This window comes from Chiloscyllium punctatum, chromosome 44, assembly GCF_047496795.1.
Source record: "Chiloscyllium punctatum isolate Juve2018m chromosome 44, sChiPun1.3, whole genome shotgun sequence".
In the NCBI taxonomy this organism is placed as follows: Eukaryota; Metazoa; Chordata; class Chondrichthyes; order Orectolobiformes; family Hemiscylliidae; genus Chiloscyllium; species Chiloscyllium punctatum.
Window position 1 is genome coordinate 24,579,245 of NC_092782.1, and position 14,599 is coordinate 24,593,843.

Here is a 14,599-nt window from a genome sequence, read left to right on the forward strand (position 1 = left end):
TTGGGGTTAGCAGGAAATGTGGAGCTGAGGCTGCGATCAGATCATTCATGATTTTACTGAATGGTGAAGAGGCCTGTCAAGGCTGACTGGCCTTTCTCTAGACACCCAGCTTTAAAGTCCACCACAGCAGTTAAAATAGAACATAAAGTTATTTCTCCTTAATGGTAACTATGAAACGATCATTGTTGTAAGAACAAATTTAGTTCACTAATGTCCTGCAGGAAAGGAAATCTACCGTTGCCACCCAGTCAGTCCTACATGTGAGTTCAATAATGCATTTGAGCCTTTTAAAATGGCCGAGCAAATCACTCTGCTCAAGGTCTATGAGTAATGGTGAACAAATGCTGGCTTTGCCAGCGATGTCTGCATCCCAAGAAAGAAAAAAGAAAACTATCACTTTGCTGACAATTCATAGCAACTGAACCAAATATGAACTTACAAATGTGGGCCTTTCGGCTCAAATTCACTCTTGCAAACAGTGGTCATGGTAAAACAAAAACATTTTTGAGCTAAAAATATAATTAACTGATGACATTTGTTTAAGTAAATTGAAATGCAATTTTCTGTACTCTTGATATATAAATTACTTGAATCTATTGCGAATGCAGCTTGTAACTGTGACCCTGCTGGATCATTAAATGGTGGAATCTGTGACAGCTACACGGATTTGACAGCTAATCTCATTGCGGGGCAGTGCCGCTGTAAACTCAACATTGAGGGTGAACGCTGTGATCTCTGCAAAGAGGGTTTCTTTGGCCTAAGTGCAGATGACCCATTGGGTTGCCAGTGTAAGTAGATGACTATTTTTGAAAATTGATACACATTGTGTGCTTTGTTTTATGTTTTTTATTTATCTTCTCCCATGAAATCTGTTTACAAGTGTGATTGAGAATAAGCTATCATACTATTTTAGTGTAGGATTGTGTTTATATGAAATTGGATCAGCATACAATGGTTTGTTCATCAGTTTAGAGAAATGAAAAGTTAAGTGCTTTGGTGACTTAAATGACTTAATTAAATTTCTATCAGTGAATTTCTATGATAACTCTAGTGGGGAAATTAAATTAAGATGTGGGCCATTTTGTCACAAACTACGCAAATATTTTAAATGTTTTACAAGAGCTATGTAGGTGCTGGGAATCTGGAAAAGGAATTGGAAGTGATCAGGAAGCATATAAGATGTATAATCAGGTAGAAGTGAGCAGTATAATTTTTTGATAGCATATCCTTTGATAAATTGAATGGCTTACGAGCACAGAATCCAAGTTTCTCCTGTCAGTATAATACGTTTGTTCTATTCAAGCAGTAGCTGAAAATCCTGAACCCTTCTGATGATATTGTGCTACACACCATACTTCTCATACTTTATTCATGACTTCCAAGTTTCAATTTTGACCAAAAGATGAATGGGATTATCCATATGAAGGACAGGTCAGAGGCTAGGAATTCTGCATCAAGTAATTTCATCACCCATAAGACACGAGTGTGATGGAATACTCCCCAGTGGCCTGGATGGTGCAGCTCCAACAACACTTAAAACAAAACTTGTCATGATCCAAGGCAAGGCACATCCACAAACGTTCACTCCCACCACCACTGTCACACAGTAACAGCAAAGGGTACCATCTACAAGATGCACTGTGGTGTTTCAACAAGGCTTCTTCGCTTCTTCCAAATTCACCACAACACCATCTGCAAGGGCTGCAACATGTGGAAATACCACCAATTGGAAATTCCTGCCCAAGCCACTCACCATCCTGACTTTGAATTCAGTGTATTCAGTGTCACCAGATTAAAAGCTGGGAATTCCTTCCCTAACAGTAGAACATAGAATGTAGAAAAGTATACCACAGAACAGGCCCTTTGGCCCACGATGTTGTGTCGAGGTGTAATCCTAATGTAAAATATTAATACTTAACCTACACACCCCTCAACTCACTGCTCTCCATGTACATGTCCAGCAGTCGCTTAGATGTCCCTAATGACTCTGCTTCCACTGCTGGCAACACATTCCATGCTTTCACAACTCTCTGTGTAAAGAACCTACTTCTGCCGTCTCCTTAATACCTTTCCCCTAATATCTTAAAACTATACCCCCTCGTACCAGTCAATCCTGCCCTGGAGAAAAATCTCTGGCTATTGACTCTATCTATTCCTCTCATTATCTTGGGGGTACACCTAGATCAGGTCTCCTCTCTTCCTCCTTCTCTCCAGAGAGAAAGGTCTGAGCTTTTTCAACCTTTCTTCATAAGGCAAGCTCTCCAGTCCAAGCAGCGTCCTGGTAAACCTTCTTTACACCCTCTCCAAAATCTCTGTATCTTTCCTATAGTAGGGTGATCAGAACTGGACACAGCATTCCAAGTGTGGTCTCACCAGGGACTTGTAGAGCTGTAGCAAAACCTCAAGGCTCTTAAACTCGATCCCCCTGTTAATCAAAGCCAAAACACCATATGCTTTCTTAACAACCCTATCCACTTGGGTGGCAACTTTGAGGGATCTGTGTACTTGCATGCCCAGATCCCTCTGTTCCTCCACACTTTCAAGAATCCTGTCTTTAATCCTATATTTAGCATTCAAGTTTGACCTTCTGAAATGCATCACTTCGCATTTATCCAGGTTGAACTCCATTTGCCATTTCTCAGCCCAGCTCGGCATCTTGTCAATGTTGTGCTGCAGCCTGCAATAGCCCTCGATGCTATCAACGGCACCTCCAACCTTTGTGTCATCTGCATTCACATCAGTATTATGCATTCACTTACAGCAGGAGGACTGCAGTGGTTCAAACACACAGCTCACCACAGCATTCTCAAGGGTGATGAGGGATGGGTACTAAATGCAGGCTCAGCAGTGCTTACATTCCATGAATTACATTGAACAAAAAATTTCAGCAGAAGTTAATGGAAAGCCTGTTGAGCCTATGATATTTGTTTGCAGGTATAATCAGGAAACTCACATGTTTCCAGGTTGAGGTTTGATTCAAATATCATGGCAATCTTTGGGACCGAACCACTTTTGCTAATTTAATTAACTTCTGTACAGATGAAACAAGCAGATGTAAACCACTCCTGTCTCCACCTCAAATTGCAAGTTAGGAAGAATTGGGGATGTTAATTCTGACCCCATGTACATCTTAAACTTAAAAGGCTTGCCTCAGCTTAGGGTATTTCAATAGCCCTGTAGAGATAGACCACTCAAAACCCAGTGTAACTAGGGAAAGAATATATTGCATATGCTCTATACATTAAAATTATAATCAGAGCCATACAGTCATTGTAGAAGCCTTCTTTTTGAATAGCTTTCTGCGTGTGTGGGTAGAAGTGTTAGGGATCCATTTAATGACCTGCCCAGTTCAAACATCTACCGGATTTTCCTCTGATCACTCATTCCTACGGTGTGGTACGGTCAGACAGCAGTTGAAATTCTATGACCCACAAACCATATACTCACCTCCAAAATTAATTTTAAACGTTCCTGCATCACTAAAACAGAGCATTGCTGACACATTTCATTTTGGTCACCTTAGCATGTACCTGTAACCATTTGGGAACTCATCCAGGCGGAACTCCATGCGATGATGTAACGGGAAATTGTTTCTGTAAGCGTCTAGTGACGGGAAGGAACTGTGATCAGTGTCTGGTAAGAAAACTACAGAATCAGAAATGGACAAAATGCCAAAAATTGTTCAAGGTTTTTGAGTTGAAGTTAATTTAAACCTTTCAAGGAACACATGGTTAGTTTTATCATCCTAAATCTTTGAACTAGCATCAAATTTGCCAACCTACAGTGCAGATACTTATTTTCTACTGGCATCATTGATTTCTGTATATGAGCCCTCATCCCAGTGCGCTAACAGAAATTTATTCTTGATATCTGGGTAGGTCAACCAGAGAATTTGTTTCCTTAAATGATAGAGTACTAAAGGCCTTGCTTGATTTAACCTATCTATTTTATTCAAAGAATCAAAATAAACTGAGCGTACTTTCCTGTAAGTGAACACATCAGTTCCCAGCCCTAAATGTATTGTGTCCAGGAGGTGTACAGCAATTAAACTGAGACCTGATTCTTCCATGAAGCTTAGATTAGATTAGATTAGATTACTTACAGTGTGGAAACAGGCCCTTCGGCCCAACAAGTCCACACCGCCCCACCGAAGCGTACCCACCCATACATCTACATCAACCCCATACCTAACACTACAGGCAATTTAGCATGGCCAATTCACCTGACCTGCACATCTTTGGACTGTGGGAGGAAACCGGAGGAAACCCACGCAGACACGGGAAAAATGTGCAAACTCCACACAGTTAGTCGCCTGAGGCGGGAATTGAACCCGGGTCTCCGGCGCTGTGAGGCAGCAGTGCTAACCACTGTGCCACCGTGCCGCCCACTTTTTTTTTACAGAATGTGGTGGGAAAAACTTACTAAAGTTTGTTCAACAAAGCTGGTGAAAGTATTCAGCCCCTTTCAAAAGAAAATTGAGCTAATTCTCTATTTTTGGAATAATGAACATGGGATTTAAATTATTTGTCACTGAAAACAGCTTCTCTAGTTTATTTCCGAGTCCACAGATTTGTTTTTTGTGGCAGTGTGATTTTTATATTAAAAAAACTTTAATGAAGTTGAAGAATATGAACTGACTATTTAGATTTACCACATGATTTAAGACCATGCATAATTAAGTTAGTCTCTCAATAGTTTGGCTGTAGTCATGTGATACTTAAAGCTATATCGATTTATTGTTTTACAGCCGCAGCACTGGGGATTAAGCAGTGATCTTGATGGGTGTCGCCCCTGTGACTGTGACTTGGGGGGATCCTACAGCAATGAGTAAGGCTGGCTTCTTAATCATTTATTATACAGAAGAAATGTTCAAATGATTACTGATTAACTGGGAACACTCAAATGCCACAACAGTTTGGATGAAAGGAGGTAGTGATAAATGCAACAGCGAGTTGCTTCTAAAAGTGTCTTTTCGTTCAACTGCCTCGTGGTTGAATAGCAATTGAAAGAATGCTCCCAAATGATATTCTTTTTCCAATAGCTACTTATATGAAAATGATGATTTATAAAACAAGTTTTCTTTAACAATGTGATCATCTCTCTGCTGCCCTTTCAGTTCCTCTAATTTTCTCCTCATGCCTATCTGATTCTGGAGATGATAACTCTTGATGTTGTACCACTTTGTTTATCAGAAGCCCTGATGTTATATTTTGTTCAAATGATGATTTTGTGCATGTGTCCTAATGTAAGTTGGAGAAAAATTATGTCAGTATGTGCTCATTTCTTTGTGTGTTTAATAGTAACAAAAGTGTGTTAGCTTTTCATGGGGGGAGGAAAATTGTCTTTTGTTTTAATGTCTGCTGCTAATGAAGTGCCCAATGGAAAGACATTATAATTTTAAATGTAACAGACTACAACTCCCATTAGGAGAAAGTACTCCACACGGTCTTCTGTCTTTTCTCCTTGCCCCCAAATACTCCCATTAAGCATAGTCCCAATGCGCATGTTTCAGGTTGCAATGAAGTAATACTGGTTTTGCTTTTACAGCTGTTCTGCAGAGACAGGCCAGTGCCCGTGCAAAAATCATATGGTTGGACGTCGCTGCAATGAAGTTGAATCTGGGTTTTATTTTATTGCCCTGGATCATTACACATACGAGGCAGAGGAGGCTGCCTTGGGTCCTGTAAGTTAGCTTTGATTAGGGACAGTTGTATAGAGGTCCTTTCTGACTTTTTGAAACACTCGTGATGACTTTCCTTCATTGCAGGAAGCGACAATAGTACAGCGCCAGTCTCCGCAAAATCATTCTCCAACCTGGACAGGAATTGGATTGGTAAAGGCTCCTGAAGGAGCGTATCTAGAATTCCATGTACACAACATCCCATATTCCATGGAGTATGATCTGCTGATACGTTATGAACCTCAGGTTAGTAATCTTCATTCAGTAAGCTGTCTCCATAATACTTTCATAGAACTGTTAGTAATATTGACATGAATGCAATGTGCTCCTTCTGTTCAGCTACCAAAAAACTGGGAAGAAGCAAAAATAACTGTGTTCCGTCCTGGTAAAATTCACAGCAGCAGTCGATGTGGGAATACTACACCTGCTGATGACAACCAAGTCTTTTCTCTGCCATCAGGATCAAGGTTAGAATCAAAGTACTTAATTGTTTTACTTGTTAACTGTTTTAGATTTTGCATATTCTTTGACAAAATTTGGAAGGAAGTAGCATAGTGGACTTGTAACAGGATAAAGCCAACTTAAGGTAAATAAAATGTTGTGAATTGTAGTAAGCCACCAGTCTAAAGTATTGGAATAACTATGAATGTTGGTCATAATGTTCCTCTCTAGATATGTGGTCCTACCTCGGCCTGTATGCTTTGAGAAAGAACTTAATTACACCATTCGTTTAGAGTTAACAAAGTACTCAACTGATGATGAAATGGAAACTCCTTATACACTCATAGATTCGGTATGTATGTCTATAAATAAATATTATCTAAAATTTACTTCAGTAAATCTAATTGATAAATGTATTGGCGTGGTAGATGCCGGAAACCAGATTCTGGATTAGTGGTGCTAGAAGAGCACAGCAGTTCAGGCAGCATCCAAGGGGCAGCAAAATCGACGTTTCGGGCAAAAGCCCTTCATCAGGATTCCTGATGAAGGGCTTTTGCCCGAAACATCAATTTTGCAGCTCCTTGGATGCTGCCTTAAATGCTGTGCTCTTCCAGCACCACTAATCCAGAAAATGTATTGGTATGTCCAGGTACCAATACCCCTTTTTCCATTTTAATACTTACAAGTGCCACAAGTTACAATTGTAGCTTTAAGCCAGTATGGTTGTAATGTTTACGGATGTATGTGAAAGTAACTGGTAGGTCTTACAATATGTTTGCCTAGATTACAGCTTTTCACTCTAAATTGAATCAGAAATTCCTGCTGAAGTCAGCATGTTCTATTAGATTCTGTTTTGTAGAAAAGCAGAGATAAGTAAAATTGCTCTTAAGTCTTAATCTCCAATGATACAAAATGTAAAACTTTGAACTTCTCTAAAAGAGAATGGATTTTGACAAAGGAACTGATTCTTAATTCAATATTTTTCCAGCTTGTACTCATGCCCCACTGCAAGTCACTGGATATATTCTCTGTAGGGGAATTGAGTGAGATTGTCACAAACAAAGCCTGGGAAACCTTCCAACGATACCGCTGCTTGGAGAACAGTCAAAGTGTTACTAAAACTCCAATGACTGATGTCTGTAAGGGCATCCTATCTAGCATTTCTTCCATAATCCACGAAGGAGCTTTACGTATGTTTATCTTCATTCTTTCTACAAAATATTTATCATGGTGGGCTGGTGGTTGAGAAATATGGGGTAACCAGAGCAGTAATTACTTAGATTTGAAAACAAGAGAGATTTTAATAAATATGGTATAAACATTCGTTCACAGTTTGAACTCATTTACAGTTTAGAAAGGACATTGAAACATAGACTTTGAAGACTTAATTGCATCTTTACTTTGAAGGATTGGAGGAAAAACTAGTGAAAGATTTATTTCTGCTGTTTAGTGTATCAATAACAAAAAGGCATAAACTTAAGACTGGTCATGAAATCTTAAAGAAGATGATCGTGGCTTTGAACATTTCTTTAAAGGATAAGGGAATATGGAATGTATTACTGCAAATTGCTCTTGATAAGTCAGGACAAACAATGGAATAGTTAAGCATTTGAATAAGAATATAAAAGGTGCCAAAATTGTACCCTTTCAAAATTGTAACCTATGGTTTTTTTCAAAAGTAGTTTTTCACATCCACTTCAATATGCTGAGTATGTATTTTTTTGAAGAATTTATTTCTTTGCTGGTACACCGACTTGTGATTTATCTTCTGTTGTGGCTTTGTACTTTTTAAAAATAATTCAGTATTGAAGGGTGTAATAGCTTAATTAGAAAGTTGTGGTCAGGATTGTCATGACATTTACTAGGAGGAGTTTTACTATAATGCTGCCTGGTATGGAGGGGAAGACCCTACACTGAAAGGCTGAGGGACTTGAGGCTGTTTTCATTAGAGAAGGTGGTTGAGATATGACTTAATTGAGTCATATAAGATAATAAGAAGGTTAGATATTTTGGACAATGAGAGCCTTTTTCCTTGGATGGTGATGGCGAGCATGAGGGGGACATTGCTTTAAATTGTGAGGGTGATAGATATAGGACAAATGTCAGTGTGAGCTTCTTTACTCAGTAGTAGGGGAATGGAATACACAGCTTGGAACATTAGTAGACTTGCCAACTTTACAAACATATAAGTGGTCATTGGATAGGCATGTGGATGAGAATTGAATAGCATAGGTTAGGTGGGCTTCAGATTGTTTTCACAGGTCGACACAACATCGAGGAGCCTGTACTGCACTGTAATGTTCTATGTTCCAGTTGCTTTGGTATGGCAGTTTTAATTTTATAAAACTGATTTATAAGCTTAGCAAGAAGTTATACATGAAGGACAACTAAGGGCAGTAAATTTGACATTTTCAGTGAAAAGAATATTCAGATGTCTTATCAGCATGTTATCAATGCTTGTTTAAAGAGCATAGTTGAACAGTTTTGGATCATGATCTTTGAGGAATGCTTTGAAGAGCTTTGTAGATTAATGAATCAGTGATTTTATTGGTCTGGGATGGATTTAAATTTTCAAGAAGCATTTCAAATTGTTTGCCAGAGGGTAAGTAAAACTGAATTAAAAGAATGAATACAAAACAGTGACAATTAATTATTAGAACACAAGAACATAATGTGGAGGTACTGGTGTTTGGACTGGAGTGGGCAAAGTCAAAAATTGCACAGCACCAGGCTATAGTCCAACAGGTTTATTTGGAAGCACAGGGTACTACTTTTCAGTGTGCTTCTCCTTCATCAGGTAGCTAGTGCGGTACGATCAGAAGATGCAGAATTTATAGCAAAAGATCACAGTGTCATACAATTAAATCATATATTGAACAAACCTAGATTGCTGTTAAGTCTTTCATCTTTTAGAATGGGCTGCAGGTTTTTGGTTCATTAGTGTAGAAATCCCAGAACTATTTTCAAGTCACGTTCTCAAGATAACTTAAGGTTTTATAATTTAAAAAAGTGACATTTCAGCTCAGACAATGCATTAAAGGTGAGAGATTAGAGTCTGTCTGTATCCCAACCTTGAGTCAGACTGGTTCTGTTTCCAAAGTAGGAATTGATAAAATGTCACATGGACTGACTGCCTGCAGGTTGTTGCTTTTTGAGCAAAAATAGACTGTATCTGCAAATACAATTCTGCAAATGCAAATTCACCCCGTAGTCATAGAAACGTACAGCACGGAAACAGACCCTTCGGTCTAACCTGTCCATGCTGACCAGATATCCCAACCCAATCTAGTCCCACCTGCCAGCACCTGGCACATATCCCTCCAAACCCTTCCTATTCATATACCTATCCAAATGCCTTTTAAATGTTGCAATTGTACTAGCCTCCAACACTTCCTTTGGCAACTCATTCCATACATGTATCACACCTCTACATGAAAAAATTGCCCCTTAGGTCTCTTTTATATCTTTCCCTCTCACCCTAAACCTATGGTCTATAGTTCTGGACTCCCCACTCCAGGAAAGAGACTTTGTCTATTTATGGTTCCCATTTTGTCTATTTATCCTATCCATGCTCCTCATGATTTTGTAAACCTCTATAATGTCAACCCTCATTCTCTTACGTCCAGACAAAACAGCCCCTACCTATTCAACCTCTCCCTGTAGCTCAAATCCTCCAACCCTGGCAATATCCTTGTAAATCTTTTCTGAACCCTTTCAAGCTTCACAACATCTTTCCAATAGGAAGGAGACCAGAATTGAATGCAATATTCCAAAAGTGGCCTAACCAATGTCCTGTACAGCCGCAACATGACCTCCTAACTCCTGTACTCAATACTCTGACCAATAAAGGAAAGCAACCAAAACTACTCCTTCACTATCCTATCTACCTGCGACTCCACTTTCAAGGAGCTATGAACCTGCTCTCCAAGGTCTCTTTGTTCAGCAACACTCCCCAAGACCTTATCATTAAGTGTATAAGTCCTGCTAAAATTTGCTTTCCCAAAATGCAGCACCTCGCATTTATTTAAATCAAACTCCATCTGCCACTTTACAGCCCATTGGCCCACCTGATCAAGATCCCATTGTAATCTGAGGTAACCTTCTTCGCTATCCACTTCAATTTTGGTGTCATCTGCAAACTAACTATATCTCTTATGCTCACATCCAAATCATTTTTAAAAGTGATGAAAAATAGTAGACCCAGCACCGATCCTTGTGGCACTCCATTGTTCACAGGCCTCCAGTCTGAAAAACAACCCTCCACCACCACCCTCTGTCTTCTACCTTTGAGCCAGTTCTGTATCCAAATGGATAGTTCTCCCTATATTCCGTGGGATCTAAACTTGCTAACTAGTCTCCCATGGGGAACCTTTTCGAACACCTTACTGAAGTCCATGTAGATCACGTCCACCACTCTGCCCTTATCAATCCTCTTTGTTACATCTTCAGAAAACTCAATCAAGTTTGTGAGACATGATTTCCCACGCACAAAGCCATGTTGATTATCTCTAATCAATCCTTGCCTTTCCAAATACATGTACATCCTTTCCCTCTGGATTCCCTCCAACAACTTGCTCATTGGTCTATAATTCCCTGGCTTGTCCTTACCACCTTTCTTGAACATGGCACCACGTTGGCCAACCTCTAGTCTTCTGGCACCTCACCTGTGACTATCGATGATATAAATATCTCAGCAAGAAGCCCAGCAATCACTTCCCTAGCTTCCCACTGAGTTCTAGGGTACACCTGATCAGGTCCTGGGGATTTAACCACTTTTATGTGTTTCGAGACATTCAGCACTTCCTTCCCTGTAATATGGGCATTTTTCAAAATGTCATCATCTATTTCCCTACATTCTATATCCTCCATGTCCACAGTAAATACTGATACAAAATACTCGTTTAGTATCTCCCCTATCTCCTGTGGCTCCACACAAAGGGTGCCTTGCTGATTTTTGAGGAGCCCTATTCTCTCCCTAGTTACCCTTTTTGTCCTTCATGTATTTGTAAAAACCCTTTGGCAAATAGAGTTAAGGAGAATCCAGAACTTTCTCATGTCTCCTTTTTGGTCTCCTGATTTCCCTCTTATGTATACTCCTATTTTTCTTAGGATTCATTCAATCTATCTTGTCGAAACCTGACATATGTTTCCTTTTTTTTCTTAACCGAACCTTCAATTTCTCTCGTCATCCAGCATTCCCTCCACCTACCAGCCTTCCCTTTCACCCTAACAGGAGTAAACTGTCTCTGGACTCTCATTGTCTCATTTCTGAAAGCTTTCCATTTTCCAGCTGTCTGTTTACCTGTGAACATCTGCCCCCAGTCAGCTTTTGAAAGTTCTTGCCTAATACCGTTAAAATTAGCCTTCCTCCAATGTAGAACTTCCAACTTTTAGATGTGTGTGTGTGTGTGTGTGTGTGTGAGTGATATATATATCGTGTAGTGGGGTCACCTGTAGTGTGACATAAATGCAAGGTCCCAGTTCCTTACACACAATCCTCTGTTACCTTATCAAAAACTCTCAAGCTACTTTGATAAACAGTTTTTCTAATGCTGCATTCATTTGTGTTTGTAAAACTATGAATTTTGGCCCAAAGAATAATTTCTGAAGGCTTTCACACAAATACTGGGGAGACAATTGCTTAGTGTTATAATCGCTAGACTATTAGTACAGAAATTTGGGTAATGTTCTGGGGGTCTGTGTTCAAATCCCCCTTGGCAGATTTAAGCAAATTCAATAGTCAGTTCTGATATATTGTGATACTCCCATTCTCTCTCAATCTCGCGATATAAGAGAATCTCCATTTAAACTAGTGGGGCCAGAGTCCTGTTTTAGCCAATACAGGTAAGAAAAATTGGCATTCTGCAAATAACTGTAAATTCTTCAATCGCAGTAAAGCCAATTTGCATTGAAGAAACACACATTAGAGCAGAATTGACTGTATTTAAAACAAAAAGTCTGGAATTAAGAGTCTAGCTATTATTGGAAAAGCCATCTGGTTCACTTTTTTTTTCTTTTTTTAGGGAAGGAATCTGCTGTCCTTAGCTAGTCAGGCTTACATGTGACTTCAGAGCTATTGCTACTCTTAACCATCCTCTGCGTAATTAAGGCTGAGCCAATAAGATTAGATTACTTAGATTAGATTATTTACAGTGTGGAAACAGGCTCTTCGGCCCAACAAGTCCACACCGACCTGCCGAAGCGCAACCTACCCAGACCCATTCCCCTACATTTACCCCTTCACCTAACACTACCGGCAATTTAGCATGGCCAATTTACCTAACCTCCACATCTTTGGATTGTGGGAGGAAACCCACGCAGACACGGGGAGAATGTGCAAACTCCACACAGTCACCTGAGGTGGGAATTAACTTGGGTCTCTGACACTGTGAGGCAGCAGTGCTAACCACTCTGCCACCGTGGCCTGGTCAATGAGAATCACAACCTGGGTGAATGAACTAAAAAAAGCCTGTTGTTGCGAGTCTTATCCTTGCTCCCTTTCTTTGTTACTGTAAAGTTTGTAATTCTCCAGTCTACCAAGGAATTAGAGGATTTTGGTCAGAGTCTCTGCAATTACCAATCTAGGTCACTTTTAAAGTAAGTAAAAACAACCTGTCTATGCTTCCTTTTTATTAATTTTTCTCCTGTCTTGTGCCTCAACTATCCCTTTTCAGTAGAGTTAGGCAGCATCTTGCTAAAGACAGATGCAGAGTTCTCTCTCGATATTTCACCCATACCCCTGCCTCATGATTTGTACTTTAGGTCTTTAATCGGTCCAATTTCCCTTCTTATCACCCTTTTTTATTTTAATATAAGGAAGAATACTTTTGGATTTAGTTTTGAAGATGTAACTTTGGCTACTTGTGACGTTTTCATCTAATTGCATATTCTAATGTAGATTTATTCTCTGTTTCTCTAGCATGCCAGTGTGATCCTCAGGGATCTCTCAGTTCTGTTTGTAATCCCAATGGAGGACAATGCCAATGCCGCTCCAGTGTAGTTGGCCGTAACTGTGACCGGTGTGCTCCTGCAACTTATGGTTTTGGTCCTAGTGGCTGCCGGCGTAAGTACAGTTTTATAAAAGGGTATGGTCAGAGCTCTCCTTTCACGTTTGAAAGTGTTCCAGAGAACTTTTGAAAGGAAGCACTTATTTTTGATTATCTTAGATCTCTGCACCCTTGTTGCCCCATCTTATTGGGCTGGTGAAATCAGGCCCTTTTTAGACATCCTTTATGAGTAACGTGTCGAAGCATCACTATTGTATTTTAGTCCAGCACAGTGGCGTCAAGAGACCAAGTTGGAGGCAAAGTTTGCAGCGAGCTGTTTATTTTGCAGAACGCAGTTTATTTACAGAGTCTACAGATTTTAAGGATAATCTCTGAATACAACAAATAAAATTTGCCATCATGATAAGAGCAGTATTTTTTCCAATAAAAAGAGTGCCTCCTCCAGCTAGTAATGTTGAGTGATGGTGCGTATAATCCACCTCAATCATTTACAACATCGCTGTCTTCAGGTGTAATTGGTGAAGGATTTATCCTATTATCCCTATCCTGACCAGAAATCCTGGGGTTATTTTGGAACTGTTCAGTGTGTGGTGCTGAGGAAGCATTCACTTGCACAGTAAGCCAAGTTTGCCATTTGTTTTCAAGGTTCCTGCATAGAGTATACAAAATGTTGTCAAAATAGGAAGAGAGATCGGAATGATGTTGTTGGACTTTCAATTTGCTTTATTATCCTTTGAACCAGCACCATTCAACAGTTCTATCCAGTTATACAATGCTTCCAATTCTTAACTTAAATTCTTATACATTTGAGCTTCGAATTCCTTCAAAACTTTGCATTCTTCTATCTTGACTTCTGTGAATTTCTTGCTGCTGCTGATCTTGCTTGAGTGGCCATTTTCCCCTACATCCCTTTCTCTTCCTCTCTTTGTAGTCCTTCATATAACCTAGCCTTTGGTCATGGCTGCTATTTATTTATTTAGCTTGGCATCAGTTTTCTTTGGTCACTTTGCCCCCTGAACCACTTTTAGCTATTCTGTATAAGTTGCTGATTTTTCTCCATTGGTACTTAAATGGAAATAATCAATGTTTCTGGCTGCGAAAGTCTAACTTAACAGTCATGAGATTGAACCTGGACCATTCAACTCCATTCTTAATTAGGCTTCCCAAAGATACTGCTGGCATTGAGTGTGATTTTTAACAAATGTGCAAAATTGTTGCATAGGTACATGCAAAATATTTAATCTCAATTCCCTACAGACACCAAAATTGGAGGTGTAGTAGATAGCAAGGATTACCTGAGATTACAATGGGATCTTGATCAGATGGGCCAATGAGCTGAAAAGTGGCAGATGGAGTTTAATTCAGATAAATGCGAGGTGCTGCATCTTGGAGAAGCAAATTTTAGCAGGAGTTATGCACTTAATGGTAAGGTCCTAGGGAGTGTTGCTGAACAAAGAGACCTTGGATGGTG

At 39.6% G+C, this 14,599-nt stretch overlaps 1 protein-coding gene across 1 annotated transcript in view; it reads left to right on the top strand.

Moving 5' to 3' along the window:
• Nucleotides 1-14,599, top strand: part of LOC140466810 (laminin subunit beta-1-like) — a 98,311-nt gene that overhangs the window by 32,871 nt on the left and 50,841 nt on the right. The window contains exons 10-18 of the mRNA XM_072562458.1: nucleotides 609-788; nucleotides 3,524-3,636; nucleotides 4,748-4,827; nucleotides 5,548-5,683; nucleotides 5,768-5,926; nucleotides 6,020-6,147; nucleotides 6,353-6,473; nucleotides 7,110-7,311; nucleotides 13,041-13,184. Of these exons, the coding sequence (XP_072418559.1) occupies nucleotides 609-788; nucleotides 3,524-3,636; nucleotides 4,748-4,827; nucleotides 5,548-5,683; nucleotides 5,768-5,926; nucleotides 6,020-6,147; nucleotides 6,353-6,473; nucleotides 7,110-7,311; nucleotides 13,041-13,184 (1,263 nt within the window). The remainder of the gene's footprint in view (nucleotides 1-608; nucleotides 789-3,523; nucleotides 3,637-4,747; nucleotides 4,828-5,547; nucleotides 5,684-5,767; nucleotides 5,927-6,019; nucleotides 6,148-6,352; nucleotides 6,474-7,109; nucleotides 7,312-13,040; nucleotides 13,185-14,599) is intronic.